This window comes from Dermacentor andersoni, chromosome 1 (assembly GCF_023375885.2).
Source record: "Dermacentor andersoni chromosome 1, qqDerAnde1_hic_scaffold, whole genome shotgun sequence".
Taxonomy (NCBI): Eukaryota; Metazoa; Arthropoda; class Arachnida; order Ixodida; family Ixodidae; genus Dermacentor; species Dermacentor andersoni.
The window spans coordinates 54,872,467-54,893,253 of NC_092814.1; the positions used below are offsets into that span (position 1 = coordinate 54,872,467).

The 20,787-nt window shown below is 42.7% G+C and overlaps 1 protein-coding gene across 1 annotated transcript in view; it reads right to left on the reverse strand.

The window, feature by feature from the left end:
- slmb (beta-transducin repeat containing E3 ubiquitin protein ligase slmb) overlaps positions 1 to 20,787 on the reverse strand; it is a 44,251-nt gene that overhangs the window by 18,492 nt on the left and 4,972 nt on the right. Inside the window, exons 2-3 of the mRNA XM_050191812.3 lie at positions 12,467 to 12,708; positions 27 to 101 (exon numbers count right to left, since the gene is read on the reverse strand). Coding sequence (XP_050047769.1) covers positions 27 to 101; positions 12,467 to 12,708 — 317 coding nt within the window. The remainder of the gene's footprint in view (positions 1 to 26; positions 102 to 12,466; positions 12,709 to 20,787) is intronic.

The following is a 20,787-nucleotide window of genomic DNA, read 5'->3' on the forward strand; positions in this document are numbered from 1 at the left end:
CAAGTAATGGTAGCAGAAATCCTGACCTGCAGACAGCCTCAGCGGCACACAAGCTTCGTGCATCCAGGTATGACAGGATTGCTTCAGCAACATGGTCCAGCCTGAATAAGTGGCGGGGGGGGGGGGGAGGGGGGGGAGAGAAAAAGCAATGAACATTCCAGCGAAGCTAGTTGACCAATGAAACACTACATCAAAGACCAATGCGACTGCAGAATTACTGAACAGACACCAGTGAAGCTGTCACATATTTAAGTCAAATTAGTACATTACATGATGCACTATGCCCCATGTACACACACCTCTAGCTGCTCACGAGGGATATCACTTTAGCGAGAAATCTTTATTCTCCTGCTTAAACTGCAACAGTTTAACAGAATTTATTTATTGTACAATTCTCTAGCTTGAAATCTGTTCCCCTGCTTAAACAGGAACATTCCCCTGTCTATGAACTTCGCTTTATTGAACCTTATATGCACCCGCAAAGCTTGCGATGTGTTGACATTAAGCTGCCCAAACCATTCTCTACAGTGAGCTGGTGCCTGGCCCAATCATTGTACAGGCCAGTCTGCCCTATGTACTCTTTTCCGCAACTTAATGGGACAAGATAAACTACCATCATGCACACTCTGTAAACATGGTTGCATTCTTTGTAGAATATGTGTTTGTGAGTGCGTAGCGGGGGCAGTTTATCTTGTTCCATTTAGTTGTGGAAAAGAGTAAATAGGGCAGACTGGCCAGTGCTATGACGATCAGGCCAGACAGCACGACCTCAACATAAAGAATGGTTTTGGCAGCTTAATAGCAACACATTGCACGCTTTGCGGGTGCTATCCCAGGATCAATCAAACAAAGTTTATAGGCAGAGCGAGAGACGGAATGGAGAGGGGAGTAATAAAGGCCTGCGGCGCATTGCACGTAGTTGTGTTGATTTGCGTTTCTGATTTTCGATGTCTGCCTGTATGCGAACCTTATATTTTAACGTCATACCTATAAATGATCCTACATGTCCTTCGAAGAGTGTCCTTTCGGCCGCATTCGTACTTCCTGGTGCGTTCGTATTGGCCGTGTCTTGGTAGCTGTGGTGAGGGAAGTGTGGCGATTCGCTAACTGCTGGGTTTTGCCCGCAGCTGCCTTTGCGTGGGGTGGCTTCTCCCGCTGAAAGTTATGCCAGGGGCAACCTAGAATCAGCCGGAATGGCTCCGCAGAAGCCCCCAAATGTGCTGATATTCACTGATGAAGATGTCGGATCAAACCAGCCTCGTTTTCATGCCGTGAAGGAAACCTTGAGCATGTGCTTCAGCCCCGATAACTACGCCATTTATCCTCTGCCTGAGAACCAGGTTTGTACCTTATTACCCGTGTCAAGAACGTTTACAATAGGTAGCACCAAACTTCCTCTCTCGTCTCTGCACACAACTTTTGTTAGGTGATGCCGACAAACTTTTTTTTTTATTTTACATAAAGAAAAGGGGTGATGCCTGCATCAGCATGCCATCATTATCCCTTCAAGATAAGGAGCTGCATGTTTCTCTACAACAGTTTGTTTCTTTGAATAGCAAAGGCAGGTGTAAAAAAGAATGGTATGATGTGTGCATATTTTTATCAAGTCTTGGACTGTGCCACAAAAATCGTCTTTTCTGTGTGAAATAAAATCAGTCGGAAGTTGCTGCCTGTCCTATTATTTGTGTTCTTTGTCCTCGTTTAATTTGCGCCAAAAATTTTGCTTTAACCATGGATCAATACCAACTAGCTTAAACCAAGATTTTACTTGAACCATCATATTTCTTGAAAGTTTCATGCCTATACAAGTTTTAGTCCCGTTATAGGAAACATTTCATACACCCCAGCGAGTATTAGTTTCACTATCAGAACTGATCACTTCAAACTTCCAGATCTTTACAATTTCATCTCTGCATCAATATGCAATGAATGCCCTTTGTACCACTGCAAAGTTTGGTTCAGGTTAAAATTTTAGCTTAGGATTTCGACAACTAAAATAAATATTACCAGAGCTGCCCCTAACAGCTTCACTGAAATGGGGCTTGTTGATCAACTTTAAAAGGGTAAACAGCAGTTTAGAAAGCAACAAAATTCCAGAGTTACCTGACCTACTACAAGATACAACTGCAATGTTTCTCCCAATTCCTCCTAAAAAGCAGCTTTGGAAACTATAAGTGCAGCTAGGAGTTGCCTATCAACTTATTCATAGGCGGAAAGTTAATTTTTCTGGGGGAGGGGGGAGGTGAGGGGGGGGGGGAGACAAGCTTTCCAAACCCCATATATCATAAGAAGCAAACTTCTCGTTCATATGTATATATATATAACCTTAGAGTTGCACTTGAAGAAACTTCGTGTGACCTCGAAGAATTAATTGTTCACTGGAGTGGCGGCCTTATAAGAGTATATACAAGACCTCATATACAAGACCTCATAGTTCACAGCTCGAGTTCTCTCGCACAACCAAAAATCTGGTGTCTCTCAGTCGCATAATCTTCTTTTGTGAACTTGTTTCATCCTTCCCCGTCACTAATACTGCTTCGCCGTTCTGGCGAAACTGCAGCCTCTCTCTTTGCTTTTGCTTTTTCTGAGAGTCCGAGTATAAGCACTGCTGCATATAACTGCTGTTGATTCTCATTTCGAGTGAATCCGGCTTGGCCTCATTTTGCATAGTGTTTCCCAACTATCATGCACCAAGACTTAAAAAAAAAACAGTTACGTTACTCAAGAAAATTTAGTGCATATTTTTTTCAGTACAGTGGAGTAGCACCCAGTAAATCTTCCGTTACTGAGATTTAATTCGGTAATTGCAATTAATTATCTAACCCAAGAAGTAGTCTTAATTTACAAAGTGGCAATAAGGCATTTGTAGGAACCCCCAAATGACATCCAACTGTGGTGTTTTCAGCGACGTACTAATTGTGTACAATTTTTTCCAACTGGTAGCAAAACCCCCACAAAAAATGAAAAATACCACGTGACTGCTCTCCTACCCGCGCCATAAAGCAGAGCACTCAAACAAGCTGATTGACAGCAAGTGCTTTACCTGTCGCAAACCCAAAGAGACAGCGCATCACCTTGATAATTACACAGAAGGAGCACCAACAGCAGGTTTCGAGGCGTCACAGCTATTCCTTCCTCTCATTTCTATGTCACACTTATCCGTCTCACAAGGCCAACTGATCACATTGATAACAAAAGTACCTTGATAACGCGGCAGAAGCACTGCTCTGACCACATACGAAACGCGAAAAGCAATGGAATAGGCACAGAATGTTTCAAAATCCCGGCTCTGTTAGCACCGCACGGAAAGAGTGTACATGCAGCAATATTTTGCGCCAGAAATTTGCTTCGAACCAAAGCCAAATTAAAGTTTTATTTTTCATTAACGTGCATACATGGTGCAAAAACAGGTTCGTGGCAAAAAAATAAAAGCAAAATAACAGACTGGGAAGCAACTCACATGTAGAGAAAAGGCAGAACCAATACATTCAAGAAAGTAAACATACCACTTCTAAATGAGCTGAATTGGCAATCGGGACATCTGTGCGCGCGCGCACACACACACGCACCATACACACCCACACATAAACACATGCACAAATCCACACAGCCTTCTCTGGGTTTCATCTGAATGATGCGTAGGCATTTCGTAGTACTGATGTGGCGTTTCGTGGTACTATGCTGGTGTGTTTCGTATAATTGCGATAATGACCACGAAAGAACTGTGAAACGGAGAAGTGCGGTTGCAACACCAAACTTAAGTGAGACCTGCACGAGACAACGTAGAAGAGGCGAATAGAACCAATGATCACTGGTGTTAGAGATAGCCCGCAGCAGATGTGGACGTGGGATGAAATGGCCAGGGAGATGCAGGAAATCAAGGAAATATATACATTTATAAGGTACCCTGAACCATCAAGAACTGTGATCAATCATGCTCCGGAGGCTACGTCTGGCGTGGCGGCGCGGCTCGTATCTAGAAAGCGATCTGCGAAAGCGGCATAGGCTGACAGCCCTGTGGGCGCTGCATTCTTGCCGCTTCGTTGGCGTTGAAGCGAGAGGCAGCACCATGTTGAAAGCGATCGCCTTATGAGACAGACAGAGGCATGGTTTTTCCGCTGGATACCGATAGAAATGCTTATGCATTTCAGTGTGCCCTTATTATTCACGAATTCGCAAGCTCCGTTGAACACCGGACTGCCTAGAAGTGTTCGAATAGGTCTTGTGCAGCTACGCAGTACTTATCACATTTTCTGTGGCTTTCTCTATGATCAACACTGGATTTCTACGGCAGAGACATCCATTATCCTTGCCTTGAGCTCATCTGACGTCCATCTCGATCATGTAAACACAATCTTTCACATAACCCCAAAGAAAGAAATCAAGTAAAGAGAGGTCAGGTGACCTAGCCAGCCAATTTACAGGCCTTTGCCTTCCACTCTATTGAGCATGAAAAGACTCATCAAGCCAATTTCGTGCTCGGCTGCTGCTGTGTGCTGGCAATTTACAATTCTTACAATCTTGCTGATACCACAGAAGTGAAAAATGTGACAGTGGGACTTCGATGAGAAACTGATCCACCACTCCTTCAAGGATTTCGCCCAGGTAACGCTGTCCAGTCAGTGTGTGATTGAAGATGGGGCAGACAACAGCACCAACGTAAATTCCGAACCACACACTGAACGACCACTGGTACTGGTGCCCAGTGCTCTTTACCCAGTGTGGATTGGAGTAACTCCGATATTGTGCATTGTGCAAATTTACCTGGCCATTTCTGTAAAAATTGACTTCATTTGTGCACATGGTGTTGTTCAAAAAGTCCGGTAACTCATCGGCTTTTGTGAGGACCCAATTTGAGAAAACTAGACGATTCTGCAGGTCCCTGTCTTCCAAGCATTGGTACTTCCAGGCCTAGTCATTTAGATTCCTCCAAACTGATGACTTGTAACTTGGTACCTGGGCAGCCACGTCCCGCACACTAGCATGAGAGTTCGAGGTCATAAATGCTAGGACATCCATGCATAGGCTAGGACTCAAAGATGGAGTCCTCCGCCACAGTTTCAGGAAGCTGCCAGTTTGCCTCAGGTTTTCATCATTTCTGATGATAGTCAATGCTTTTGCTCTACCGCCACACTTCCGTGACTGATATATATTTACGGCTTTCCTCTTGTTGCCATTTGCAGCGCCTAAGGCAATGATCACGTTTTCCTTCTGCTCATTAGAGAAAGACGCAGAGACTTGGACGAAACAAAATGCACCTTTAAGCCTTTGCATTGATATTGCCAATTGTGTGGCAAAAAGAAAGAAAGAAAAAACCATCTGTGCACTTTATCTACGCTAAGAGAACAGCTATTACAGCTTGTTTCGATCTAACACCAAACAAGACGCACTACTTCAGCCGAAGCATGGCAGATGAGAAACTAGCTCGATCACAATGCTTTTAATTATTTCCCTTATTTCGTTCTGGCTAACTCAGAGGGAGCTTGTTCGAGGGCGCTGCTTTTTGATGCAGGTGGGAGCACAGTCACATGGTATTTCTTATATTTCACGGAGTTTACTTGTCAGTCGGAGAAATTAGTACAAAATTAGTATTACGTTGAAAATACCGCAATTTGATGTCTCTTGGCTGTGCCTACAAATGCCTCACTGACATTTTGATAATTACAATAGCACATCTTGAGTTAGATAATTAATTACAATTATCTAAATCTCAGTACTGAAACAAAATTACTGGCAGCTACTTCACTGTACTGGAAACAATGTGCACTAGGTTTTCTTCAAGTAACGCAATTGCTCTTTTTTTTAATCTGGGTACATGGTAGTTAATTAGGACACCCTGTATAAATTTACGACCTCTGCCTGCAAGTGATGATGTTTCCAACCCTAGTAAATGTCATAAATTATTAGAGGATTTTCTTTTTTGTGAGTCGTTAGCATTGCTTACTGGAAAGAAAAGCAATACTGACACATATCATTCATGTGCATTTCACACACTGTTGAAGAAAGACTCTGCCGAAGGGGCCATTGAAGTCTGCATGTTTTTTTTTTCCAGGGTCAAAAATGCATGCAAAGCAATTTGAAACAAAGTGAACATACAGCAACATATTCATTCTTTAGGCATAGGCTATCCACACCTTTAGAAAAAGTTTTTAATTGGCCACCTCTTTCTCTGTCAAAAGATATAACAAAATTTGTCCTGTGCATTTATTTAAATATATTGTGTATGAGGATGGTGCTTACAGTGGAAATTTAAAGCAATGCTGAAGTGAGAAAATATGGATGAGGCAGACAATACTAGTGCTTCTAATGCACTTGTATAAATAAAGCAAGTACGATGGGGGATGTGCACATCCACATCAATGCAGTAAGCTATTAGCCACAATAAACTTTTAAGTGAAAAGGTTGAGGCAAGTTAGAAGAAACATCAAATGATAGGGGTGACACAACTCTGGTAATGACATTTTGTGTCTGTGAGTGTGTGTGGGGGGGGGGGCTTCCACCCCCTTCCGGAAAACTCCACAGGGGGCTTGGACCCCGGAGGCCCCCTGAGCCTACTACAAGGTATGACTGCGATAATTCATCTAATTCCTGCCAAAAACCTGCATTAGAAACTACACAAGGGGGTGCTGTTAAGTACTGAGGCCTACCCAGAAAAAAGATTAACTTGGTAGCTATAATTTGCCTACTTTATTGGCTAATCCGTCCATGCTCAATGGTAGAAAATTCAGCTACTATGTATGTTTTGAACTTATCTTTCTTCTTCAGATCCAAAGAGAACATGGCAGTACACCAAGAAAAGTTCGGAGTGGAAGAATATAGGACCTTAATCAAGTTCTTGTTTCTTCAAGGCAAAAGTGCAAAGCAAATCCATAATAAGCTGTCAAACTTTAGGCAGCATTGGGAGTCTCATATGCTACTGTTAAACAGTGTTTCAAATTTTAAAACTGGCCATTTCTGTGTTGGAAGAGAAATCCATGGGAAGACCCGTTCCTGTGTCTGCCTGCAAATGTGAAAGCCATTCATGCCATGATCACGGAGTACCACGGAATATCAGCCAGAAGTATTGTTACATATCTGGGAATATCACATGAGAGAGTTGATGCCATTACCCACGGCTAATAAAAAATGAGAAAGCTTTCAGCAAAGTGCAACAAGAAACTATAGACAACTGAACAAAAGAGGAAACGTTTAGAGGCCAACCAAAGTCTACCAGCCAAAAGTGGCTGGCAGACTCCTCTCAAGACATCATGAAGGCACTGCTCGAATGTTTTAAATTTCTAGGCCTGACTGACAACTAGGACTCGCTTTTCTTAGTGGACCCAGACTGGGGTTTGTTTTAAATAAAGTTGTTCTCACTCTGCAGAGACATCAGTGACTGTTTTGGAACATTTTGCAAAAAGTGATTCAGATTTTCTGGACAAACTGGTAACTAGTGATGAAACATGGATCTACCTGTAATGATCCTGATAAAAAGGAAAAGTCTAAGGAATGGAGGCAGAGTGGTTCGCCCAGGTCAAAGAAATTCCATGTGCAAAGGTCAGTGCAGAAGCAAATGGCAACTGTTTTATTAGGGTAAGAAGAGAGTTCTGCTGGTGGACTGCCTTCAACAGGGTGCAGCCATCAATGCAGGATATATTGCTGTGTTTTATTTATGCAGTTGAGGCAAAACAGAAAAAAAGTTTAGAAAAGCTCTCCAAAGCTGTCATCCTGTTTCATGACAAAACCATGTCACACACTGCAGGTGAAACAATGGGAAAACTGATCTCTCTAGGGTTTCAAGTGATGCCCCCCTGCCCCATCCACCCTATCCCCCCCCCCCCCCCCGGCTCCTTCCATCATTTCCCCAATCTCGAAAAACACCTAAGGGACAAAGATTTGGGAATGTTCTGGAGGCAACTAATTCTGCAATTGAGTGGTTACACCAGCAGACCGAAGAAACAGACCATATGCAAAGGTCTGTGCAGGCTTTTTCACTTCGTTTTCTGCCCAATTCCACTTTGTTTTGCTGTCTAACACCATGCTGCCAAAGTGACAGTTTATTTGCAGAGACTTAAGAAGGTGCAGGACTAATGTCGCAAGTGCTGTTAGGAATGGCCTGCCAGGGTGGCAAAGTGCAAGTTACTTCAGCCCGCTGCACGTGTTTCGATCCAACCGGGGTGGTGGCGCACTTCAGAGAACTGCGGATAGCCGGCAGCCACGCGGCGAGGGCTCAGCTCAGGGGAGTTCTCGAGGGGAGGTAATTGTCGGAACCTCCCCATGCGCTTTTCGAGACACCAGACAATGTGCAGCGGCGGAGGCCCCTGTGCGAGGTCCGCTCTGGAATTTAGAGGTGCCGGCTGAGTTCGGGTGTGACCACCCCGACTACGGGGACGTCAGACAATGGATACCACGACGACTGCGCTGCAAAGGTCGTCGGCCCTCGAGAGAGCACTGAAACCTGTGCGGCATGTGTGTGTGAGCCCTCCTCCTCCAAAAGGCGGGTAGTCTACTATGACGTCGAACGATGACGTCGAATGGAGTGCCTATAAGCAGTGGTTGTCGGCTGCTAGCGTGTGCTCGTCGTCGTGCTGGTGCTCGTTGTCGTGCTTGAAATGTACTTGTGAGCTGTGTGCTCATTTGCTGTATGCTTCGTCTTGCGGGCTCCATTTGGGAGTCACGCTAGACTGTGTAAATGTATCACTTGTTCAAATGTAAATACTGCAAATAAATCCTGCTCGCCTAGTTCCTACCAAGTTCCTCCGATCGTCCTACAAGCCCGACTCCAAATCTAATAGTGCATATACTTCCTGGGAAAGAATCTATAATAGTCTGGCAGTTACAGCTTCCTAGCTAATTTTTTTCTAGGTAAGGCTCAAACTTATCAGCACCACCTTGTATGCAGGACAACAGCCTTAAATTAAATTATGGGGTTTTATGTGCCAAAACCACTTTGATTATGAGGCACGCCATAGTGGAGGAGTCCGGAAATTTTGACCACCTGGGGTTCTTTAACGTGCACTTAAATCCATGTACACGGATGTTTTCGCATTTCGCCCCCATCGAAATGCGGCCGCCGTGGCCAGGATTCGATCCTGCGACCTCATGCTCAGCAGCCCAACACCATAGCCACTGAGCAACCACGGCGAGTGACAACAGCCTCCTTTCACTTGAACACACAGCTCTGTAAAGTGCCAATTCATACACAAACTACAGATAACTGTTGCACATTAGTATCAACATAACCCTTCAAGTACTAATTATTTTCATTTCTTGCAGTTTCAGCATTATTACAGAACAAAGGAATATTAAATTCTTAAAAATGTGGGCACTGTGTCTCCAACCTCCCAAAATTTCTGTACGACATTTACTGTTAAACAAGTCATATCTACAGAAGCTCTGGCATTTCATAAAGTTGTCTGCTAAAATCCATCATTACAAAAAAAAAAAAAATGAAAGAGAGCCCACTACACAACTTTCTATGGGTGTTGCCAGGCAACCAACACTCCACTCTTTCCTGATACACTTAACACAACTGACATTTCAGCACAGGTCTAATCAGAATTGTCATAAGATGCATACTAATTGTTCTAAACTATTTTTCTAAGTGCTTGTTAAGCATAATTTTGGCACTTACAATTGTAGACATGATGCAGAAAGGGATTAAGGGTAGAAGCACCTTAAGACCACAGATCGAGTAGAGCACAAAGCTCAGTGCCCATATACATCTGCTCACTACCTTCAAGCATCTTTTTATTGTCCATGCATTATAGATGACCAAGAAAGGCCCCATAAGCCTTAACTAGCTTTGCTTTTCACAATCACTTTACCACTAGAAATAAAACCACAACAGTATCAGCATTCTTCTTAACCCTTTAAGTGCTGTTCCCAAGAAACAATTATCCTAATTCAAATTCTTTATTTGTAAGATGTTCAGCAACTTATCGCCAAGTAGCATTTCAATTCAAAAGCCTGCTAATGCGATACCTATAAAAATTTAATTTGTTGCACTATTTGTGTTAAATGACAAAGTTTACAAATTATTATTTGCATATCTGCCAGCCTGTGAACTTTAGTTCCATAAATATCCTGAGGACATGAAACCAGCAGAAGGGAAGAGACTATGCACTTTTCTGTTTTCCCTTGGCACATACCTTGTAGACTACAACGGCACTTTATTGACGGTACCTTTAGGCGCCAGCACACAAGCAGCAGCAAACTTCGAACAGCAAAGGCTGACAAGCAGCCGACTGGTTTTAGATCATCAAAATTTTCAGCCACTTTGCTGTCGCTTATATTAACTTCTTCAGAAACTTGTCAGAAAACTAGCTTGAAGCAAATACCCCTCTGGTATCCTTTCACCATAAGAAGACGTCCAAGGGTATTATAGCTGGAGACTGGTGAACAAAGCTTATTTGGTAATGGAATACTTTTCATAAAACTTTAAACACTTACATAAAACAAGCTTTAATTTCGGGAAAGTTGGCAGTTATGTGCTTGGGCTCAACTTTTTTATAGTAATTCGTAATAGTGGAACTAAAGCCATTGTGTACTCAAAGCATGCTCCTTTACCAAAGAATCCCAAGACTAGCCAAAGTTTTGAGACACACGTATAAAGAATGTGGTGCAAATATACACTGGTGCTCCGCCAACTATTTTCTCGCAAAGCCACCTTTACAAACTACAACAAACACTAAGAACTTTGTAGCGTATTTTGGGGCTGAATATAATCAAACTGGTGTTCTCGGGATTTGTACTAAATAACTTTTACAAAGGCACTGAGCACTCAATCTTCGATTCCAAAATTGCATCATGTTTCAAGGTCATTACATGTGAATTGCAGCTTACAGTCAATCAGTTATCACACAATTCTGATGACTACTGCCACATCCCATTTTGCTGAAGAAATAACCTTATCTGCCTTTCTTTTTTCATAATCATCGAAGCCCTTCTTTGAAACACCTAATATATTTTACTCCTATTATACTTATAAAAGGACATTATACAACACAATGGGTATAATACATGTACCTGAAAATAAATCAACCTACACAATTTTAATAAAAACTGGTTGGTTAGCGTAAAAAGTATCTTTAAAAGTTGAGAAAGGAAACTGACAAAAAAAAAAAAAGAGAAAGTTTGGTGTCATCAATCTTGCAGCAGCAGTCACAATGCAGTTATTTGTTTAATAACTTGGAGCTTAAAGGGCCCCTCACGATGTCTGGTCATTTTGAGCTGACAAGTGCAGAGCATGCATTGAGTGATAATGTTCGTGTCTGCAAAGTATTACATTGCTACACACCGCAGAAAGATCCGAAATTCCAAACCAAGCGCCGTTTCTCCTCCTCGCGGCTGCCGCACTCCAAGCCGGAGGACGAAGTACTCGTGTGCCTGCACCTACGTACTGGTGTCCGCAGTGTGACGTCGCTCGTCGTGACACGGGACTTCAAGAATTATTCAAGACAACATCTGTTATCTGTGAGATCTGTTGCTTGAATTGACGAATTGAAGTTTAGAGAAACAATAAAACACACAAACGGAATGTCTGCGTGTTTTTTGTTTTGCTTCACACTGAAGCAAGAGAGATGTACTTCCACTTCATCTGCTTGTTCCCACGGTCGTGCGGTCACGTGCGTAGATATTGAAACTATGCCATTTTCTACCATGCTCCAGTGCGTGATCAAGCTCTGCGATCCACTTGTTCTGCCTCAGTATTCGTGTAGTACTGAATTATACCGATAGTAATGTTTCCTTGTGCACTGCGTGCAAAATCATGAGCTGTGCGAATGAGACAACAGCTCGCACGTGACGCCATCAGCGGAAGTGCGTAACGGCGAAAAAAATAAAAGGAGAAAAAAAAATGAAGGCGGAGCCTGTGACGTAGGTCCAGTATGGGAGAACGCAGGGAAGGAATCTCGCTTACAAAGGCTAGACGGGGCGAGTAGAGAGAGCGTCTTGCTTGGCAGTAGAGTCCGCCTGCTGAAATCATGGGTTCACGGCACTGAAATATTTCTATCTTGGCTATTAATGAGCCGATTTGAAAAATGTTTGCGGCAGAACGCTCCCTAGAGGGCATGTAACAACTTTTAGTGTATAACCAAAATTTGTTATGGGGGCCTGGTGAGGGGCCCTCTTTAAGGTTTCAAAGAAGCACTATGGGCTCAAAGACTCTGGACAACTTTTACTCCATTGGCTTCTTTAAAATGCACATTAATCAAATGGTTCGAAATGATTCGAAACCATACGTAGTAGTAACATACCAGGACACACAGCGTACAAGCCATTGTGACTGCAGGGATGGCAATGGTAAAGGTATGCTGAAACGTACTTGTCACAGTCTCTAATGTGCAAAGCAACTCTTCAGAAGTTTAAGTCCATTTGGCCAAACTTAAATGGATTTAAACTTCCACTGTTTGTGTCAGTTAGGCATGGAAACAGCTGTTTTCCTATTGCACTAAAGTGCAACATTGCAATGCAGCGTTGCACGTACCCCTTCTTCGGCAGTAAGGAAATGAAGTCACGTTGCAGCATTGGCCTCAGGAAAGTGCTGATGCGCGAATGCTGGCAGTGAGACATGCGCGCTAGCAGCGCCTCAACAAACTGTGTCTGAACTTCTTCTGGCCAGGTGTCAAAAGAGATGAGGCACCGCTCACGATCAGCCTGTGATGCTGCATGCCCACCACCTGTACCGCTGCACTGTTTTGCGGACTCGCACAGTTGAGTCCCCTGCACCTTGAGGGGAAAAGAAAAAGCAGTTAACACAACCTCTTGCCAACCAACATGACAACAAACTGCCGACAAATTCATAGTATGCACTAACTTAAAGGGCAACTCCAGCGATTTTTCAATGTCCACTGATATTGATAAAATTTTCAATATATGTTCTTTTACATTATGATTATCTGTGCCAAACTATATGGCTGCAAGTCATTTAGTTTTCCTGAAAATGAATTTTAAATATTGTTTGCATTCCCAACTACTTTTTACTGGCCACCCTGTGTTTGCTATGTCAGAGACTACACTGCCACTGTCGCTAAAATTGTTCCTTAAATCGCCGCTTTCTAGTTCCGAACCTCTGTAAAAGCTCCCTATGTGGTCAGGAGAAGTCATCAGCTTCGTTTCTTTGGTGTTAGCACCATGTGTACTGCATATTTAGCACGCATTCTGCGTGTTTACATTAGGGTAGTGTAGGATCTGACATCGCTGGCTCATCATGACATCACATGAAGCAGCTACCTGTTTTGGTTTCTGTATCTCATTTATTGGTTATTTAAAATTATTGATGAATTTCTAAGCAAATTGAACCACCCTACTACCGGTGACAGGATTGTCAATGCGACTTGAAGACGACAATATCCTAATATGATAAAAAAACACCAGAGTTGCCCTTTAAGAGATGCACCATGACCACCTACAATTCTCATTGCTATTAACATGCAATTGATCAGAAGACTAACAAAAGGAACACTGACAAAGTTTCAGCGTGCATGTGTTTTTGTTGCCCTATGGGCAGATGTCTGCCTTATAGTCGCCATAGAAAAACTTGGTTGCTCCAGTGCACAAGACATTCTGCCATTAGTGAGACAAAGTCAAAATGAGAGTATTCCAGACCAGCATTGTGGGCTTATGTGAACACAGGGATCTCAACTACTGCCCAAGTGCCCGAAAAGTTTTTGGCAGCTCCTATTCTTCTGAATTTTCTTTTTTGTTAAATGCAGGTGCAGTCATGCATAAAAAGAGTAAGGCATGCATATTTTTTATGAATTAATTTTTTACTGCACTTCAGAACAGCCTCCTGAAAAAAAATATTACCCACGACTGTAGTCAATATGGGTGTGTGTCATAGGCTACACAAAACTAAACAGCTGTCACCTCAGACAAAATTTTTATTATAAGCTTGAGACAAGCCATTAAAAGTGGTGCAACACCAACAGTAGTGTGCATCAGCCTTCATTCATAGAACCCCACACCAAAGCCTTTCACAACATGGAAACGCACATACTGGTTGCAAAACCCATCCATACCTTACAGCATTGAATTGCAACCATGAATCAGACCACTGCAGCTCAGTTATAGCTACCAGAATATTGTAACATAGCTTAAAAAGATTCCAGGCAATATAGAGCAGTTCATACTATGTTGAAGAGAAAAACTAAAGAAAAGAAAGCAGTGACAGCATGCTGCAAAGTTTAGGTACTGCTAATGGTGGCAGCCACTGGCACCACCAAACCCACTCTCTCCTATTGATGCCAGCACTGATAGGTCACTAGATGGTAGATGAAGTGTGCCAATTATGATATTTTATGTCCTGTATGAAGTACTGAAGGGCTCTGCATTTACCTTGGACTATATGACTGGCCATAGGGCAAATAGAAATCCCAGGTCACATTTTGCAATTCTTATCAGCCATCACACTGTGGCCAATCCCAGCAAGAATTGGTGCAGCCAGAACAATTTTGGAAAATAGAGTATTGCTACGAAATTACAGCATCTACTACACAAAAATACAAAGAAATGACACTGTAGCACAGGCCATAGTGAAAGCATCCTCTGGGATCACCTAGCTTGTGGTTGATGTAGGGCAGGATTTGAGCTGTAACAAGACTCATCCACAAGTGAACTGCTTTTAAGCATAACAGCTGGAAGTGTCCATTGAAAGCAAATCATGTCTAGTTCTTGTCAGTCATGCCTTTAGGCAAAGAAAAAAAATCTGTTGCAACATACAGGAGGCATTTTTCATTCCAGAAGATTTCATGATTGATAAGGTGCCAAAGCACTACAAGGGGCTACAGGAGGGTTCTAAATTAAATTTGAGCACCTAGGATTCTTAAGCATGCAGCCAAAGGCCAGTACACAGGCATTCTTGCATTTCATCCCATCAGAATGATGCTGACATGACCCAGAATTCAACCCACAACCTTGTGCAGAATGTCATATGCAGAGTGTCAATGAACTTCTATTCAGAATAATGATTCACGATTTGTGGCCTATGGCACTAAGTAAGCACTATGCATTAGCCAATATTGCACAATGTTATGGTAGCTATGTGTACTCAAGTAGATGCTGGAAATGCTATATAGATGATACTCTGCATACTGAATATCAAAGTTGTGTGCTAAGTTCTCTAGCTCACTGAAATATACGGGAAATGTCAATTTGTCATGCACTCCCAATTATCCCTGATTCAATATTTTAATTTATGATTGTGCAGAAACACTTCAGTCTTTATAATAATCCTAACTAGATTAAACAACATTTGAGATGTCGCACAAGTGCAAACTGTTCTGAGTGCACCTCTCCTGCTAAGCAAACCCATTGTAGATGTTCTTTCAATCGCACAGAACTCTGCTGTTATACAGACATGAATGCACAAACCCAGTTTGTTTTGTTATTGTCAGTCCCTGAAATCAAATACTTCTAAGCAGAACAATTTCAATGCCACCCCAGAAAATGTACCCAATAGTAGATTTAGATGCAGCAGCTGGCTGATGATCACAAAACACAATGCCAACTGGTTCTTAGTAGCACTAGAACACTGAGTCAGCACATTGCCTGTACATATATTGAATAAATGCAATAACACTTAGTACTCCCAGTCAGAGTGTGGACCTCAGATAAAAGGCTACAAGAAAGTAGCTTGGGGACACCCAGGGTCCAGAGAACAGTTGCTAACAGGTGCCACACAATGGCAGCATAGAAGCACTATGTCAATGTACAGCCACAAAACAAACATTCCAACCCTTAAGGACACTGAATCTAACAAGAATCATTGAGGCATGAAATGTATGACAAAATGGACACGAGAGCTAGAAAAAATTTAAACCAATTGGACATCAGGAAGCAACATTACTCGATACTATTAATAAAATACTGCCTGCCCTGGCAGCTCAATCATGCTGCCTCATTTATAAATGCACACAACAGGGTTGCGGTCATTTTTATAAGTGACAGCACTATTGTTGCACTGTTGTTGCTCTTTTATTGAGGCAGGCATGCTAGTAATACACTCATGAGCATTTGAAACTGATGGCCGTCAAATAGTTTTTCAGTAGTGGTAGACATAACTACTGAATTTAATAAGTGTCCCCTAGATACTTATCATTTATGATTAACTGGTATGTAAACTGAAGTAGGTGTGATCAAAACGACACATTGCTTCAGAGGTAAGCTTCACAAGCTCACCTTAGCCAGAATTCCTTGAAGGCGCAAAAAAAACTATGATATACTCTTTTATTGTGACCATTTTAAAATGCTTGCCAAATGGACTGCGGCTACTTGATGTAGGGTTTGTTCACAAGGGCACTTGGAGGTAGTGGTCACAGTGGAACGAACCTTTGTCGCATCCATCAGTTAATCTAGACTAGTGGTCACAAGCCACACAATTACCATGTCAACGAAAGCTGCACACATGCCACAAACTATTTTCTTTCTTTCACTCAGTGACTGTGCTTCAGTCATTAAAAGTGGTGCAACACCAACAGCACCGACTCACTTATCAGTGATACAATTAACCCCCTTCACCCAAACGCCCACCCACAATTTTCACGACTTACAGAGGAGCCCCTGAAGCTTAGAACGACAGAAAGCTGAGCTCGTTGGTAAGGATTCATAATGCAAGGAAGGGGTAAGGCTTGCAGACACGGACACAAGAGATGTGGACATCATGAACCCCGTGTTGTGTCCGTGTCTGCACGCCTTACCCCTTCCTTGCATTATGAGCCCCTGGAAACAAACCCCACGCGACAAAATTTGGCAAACAATGAATTTGTCACATTACATGATAATTCATTTGTTGCATGTTCGAGAAATTGAGGCCTCATACCGTGATTACGGAGTCAGCGGCTGTCTAACTGGAAAATAAAGAAAAAAAGGTGAAAAAATTTTGTGCCGGTGCTCGTGTGTGTCATTTACAGTGCAAAGCACTTAAAAGCAGAACGGTGGCAGCAGCATGACCACCCAACTTTGGTTACAATGACAGTGTTGCAATGCTGATGGCATGACGAGTGCTGCTTTCAATGTAGCAATCATTCTCAGGATTCAAAACTATTTCCTCTTAGACGTCAGCCAATGCAGTCTCTTCAGCATGCAGTCAGTCACTATATCGTCATCGTGCTACCGTTCTCACGCTGGCTCTTTTTCATTATCCTCCAGCTGCCACTGTCGTCATCATCATGCCATTAACTGCTTCACATAGAATGTTACTTAAAAAGCCCCTAAATCCCTCTAGCTGGAAAATTTGTAGTGTAGTGGCAGTTATGTACCAGTCAACAATGAACAAATAGCAGTAATCAGTTTTCTAAATGATAACATAATTGTAAAGTTATGGCCATTTGATGACCACCTAAACGGCCACCACAGTTTCTCAATCGCCTTCACTACCCTTCCCATGGGCACTCTCTCCACTCTATCCAGCTACATGCAGTGCAACGAAAGCTATGGGTCACATCAGCCAACCAGAAGAAAGGCTCCTGCTTTGTCTGCTGCTGGTCACCCTACACAGAACACTAACTGAATGGAAATTTTACAGAAGTACCAGTAGTACACAATGGGCAAGTTCCCTCCCTTCTCAGAACACACAGCCCACTCTCATCTCCTGTCAACTGCCAACCAGTTGACACTATTTACCCTCGTGACACCATGCATATGACCCTGCTGGAATCACGACGTGCGAAAACAAAGAAAAAAAAAACTTGCGACTTCCCTGCGGCACTTAGCAGTCATGTTCGCCAAAGATTATTGGCAGAGTACTGGGTAAACAATGCACGTGTTTATTTAAAATGTGTTCAAGGTGAGGGACCAAAGGAAAGAGAAGGGTAGGGAATTGAACCGGAATGGGAAGTCCAATTTGAACATAGGTTCAAAACTTCAACAGTGATTTAGGGGCCACAGCCTTGAAGGATGCCAAAGGTGCCCAAGTTATTTTAGCACTTATTATTACCTTGAAGTTTTGTGTATCTTCAGTTCACTTATCCTACTAACACACCTTAGCTCTGCATCTGGCTACTCAACAGAATGATTTAAAGTGCAGAGTAAGCTTTACACTACAACATGATGTATTATATTAGACACTCAAACTTGGTCCTCCAGAACAATACTGCAGAGCACAGTAAAATATAATTGAGTAGGAATTTTTTTTAAATAACAAAATCGTGGAGAAACACAAGTTTCAAACATAATATGATAGAATATGAACTAATAAACATTATTACATTTAAGTATGCACAAAAGTATGCGCAGGACCCGCATACAGCTACAGTAGACTTAGAACAGCGAATACCAGTCATGCACGCTCATAGACTGAAGCCTTCAACAAGCCAGTCAACTCTGTCAAACATATATATGTGGCCTACATTTCTACACGGTAGCCTGTGCAACCAGGATATATGCCAATTTCAGAGGTCAGATGCAAATTCATTCCACCAATTTGCACACGGACAGCAGCAACACCATAAAGCTCCTACCACAAGGTACTAAGTTCCAGACAGATTTGTGGTGTAGTCAAGAATAAGGCAACACCAAAAGTCTGCCCACGCAGATCAAAGTCTGCCCATGTCAGATCATAGCACTAACATCAGAAGTGGCTAGCACTAAAAGCATGAAAGCCAGTTGATGCCAAAAATCTGTCGGAAACTTGTTCCTTGTGTTTGGGCCATAAAGAGTGGCACTGCTGCCAGTGCAAACGGAATATAAGGCCACAAGGTTATCTCAAAACAAGGCTGCAAGCAGGGAATGCATGCTTTGCTTTCACTTGCCATTTGCTTTAGTCATCATCATTAGGGAGTAAATTGACCATTTTGCGAGCACTCGAAGCCGGTTTTACTACCATCCACCACCGGACCAGTGTGTCTCCTGTGCACACTCGCATCGCTCCATGAAAAATGCAAAAAGTGACAGAGCCTGAGTAGGGCTAAGCCGCTGTGGAGTCTGTGGAGGCTTAACGGCTACACGGCCACAGGTAGGGTTCCACCCCCATCGACGTGCCTAGCTTTAGTCAGCAGTAGGGTCATTAGAAGGGCCTCAAACACACACACATTTTCCCATCGGCAGATTGCCGCAGCATAACCACTGCTGATCCAACAGCCTACTTCAAACTAAAGAGCCCGGCACTTGCACGGCTCTCCAAAACCACTCGGCCAGTGCCAGGGCCAGTGCTGGAGTCGCAACAAGTCTACCTGAGGCATCTTTAAGCCTTTCATATGATTTGACGGCTCTCTGCGCCGGAGTCACAACAAGTCTACCCGAGGCATCTTTAAGCCTTTCATATGATTTGTACACTTAGGTATCGTTCTTTACCAGCGTTCAAAACCAAAGACAATGAGTTCTGTTAGATTATGCTATCACCATTGCACCTGTTAGTGCAATGTAGGTTTCCATCAAATACTCAATGTGTAAAATTGAGCTTCCACAGTCAGCACGACATACTAAAGCTAAGGTGGCACACAGGGTAAGAATTTGCAGCAGCAGCAAAAACACAGCTTTGAGCAAATAACAAACCTGTCTCAAACCGAGTCTACATTGGTAGCTAAGTACCTTTCTTATATATTTTTTTTTCACTTCAGTAAACAAAACCAGTCTAAATCAAAAAGTTGGGACAGAAGTAAATTGTCAACATATGGAGCAGGTGAGCGGAGTGTTACATTATGGCCAAATACCTATGTCACAAGTGCACTAAGTAGTCACTGAAAGCTATAGCCACTGGACTCAAGATCATAACTCCAAAAGAAAAGGCACCAATATCGTAGTAGAGCAGGTTAGCTGCCCCAAAAGAGAAAATTTTACTCTTTACCAAACCTTTACTCTTTCTTCTGGATATTAATGGCATTATTATCACAAGCTGTCCTAGAGTCCAAATTCGACTGTTAGCTGATGATTGTGCACGAGAGAAAAAGTTAATTCCACAAATGACCAAGACATAGGTGTTAGTGTCAATAACATAGCCAAATGGGGTATGAATGACCTACTGACTAACATCTCTTGTATTAGCCTTTTTGCAGACTGTGTCCTTTACCGTCCTATCCAAAGCTTCCATGACAACATTGCACTTCAAATCGATTTACAAATGGTTGAGAATTGGCGTAGAATAGTGTTCATGTCATTGACTGTCAGGAAAACCTCGCAGATCTCATTCCACCGCCGAGCTTCCTACCAAGCACATAGGTACGTCATTTTTGGCTCCGAGTTATCTACAGTGTCATCATTAGTACCTGGGTATCACAGTGATGCACGATCTCAGCAAGTTGCATCATACAGCAAGTATAAAAAATGAAGCTCACCGGGTCCTTGGCTATGTTCGGCGCAACCTTAAATTTACCCTGTCTTACGTAAAAATGCCAACGTACCAAATATTTGTTCATCCCAAGCTGGAATAAGCATGCACAGTTTGGGATCCGAACCAGATTAACCTACAAAAAGCTCTTGAGTCCATCCAAAACCGTGCTATTAGATTTGCTTTTTTCAGAATATTCTCACTATTCCAGCGTCTCTGAACTAAAACAAAGCTAATCCTTTCCGTCTCGAGTCATGCAGAAAAAAAGTTTCATCACTCATCTCTTGCTCGCTCGATTATCATACCTGCTCATTGCCTTTCCACAGTTGGTGCATCATGTGGTGGCGTTGAGTGGAAATACGGGCAGGAACAAATGGAGTGGACAGGGCAGACGCTCGCTTACAACTAAAGTTTAATAAGAGGTATTCCAGGGAGCAGAAGGCCACACACTCGCAGTCAGAAGGCTGACACTCATGCATAATCGCATGCAAAAATTGTAAAAAATGCTAACGCCCAAAGAGATATCTAATTTCTTCATCCGTTAG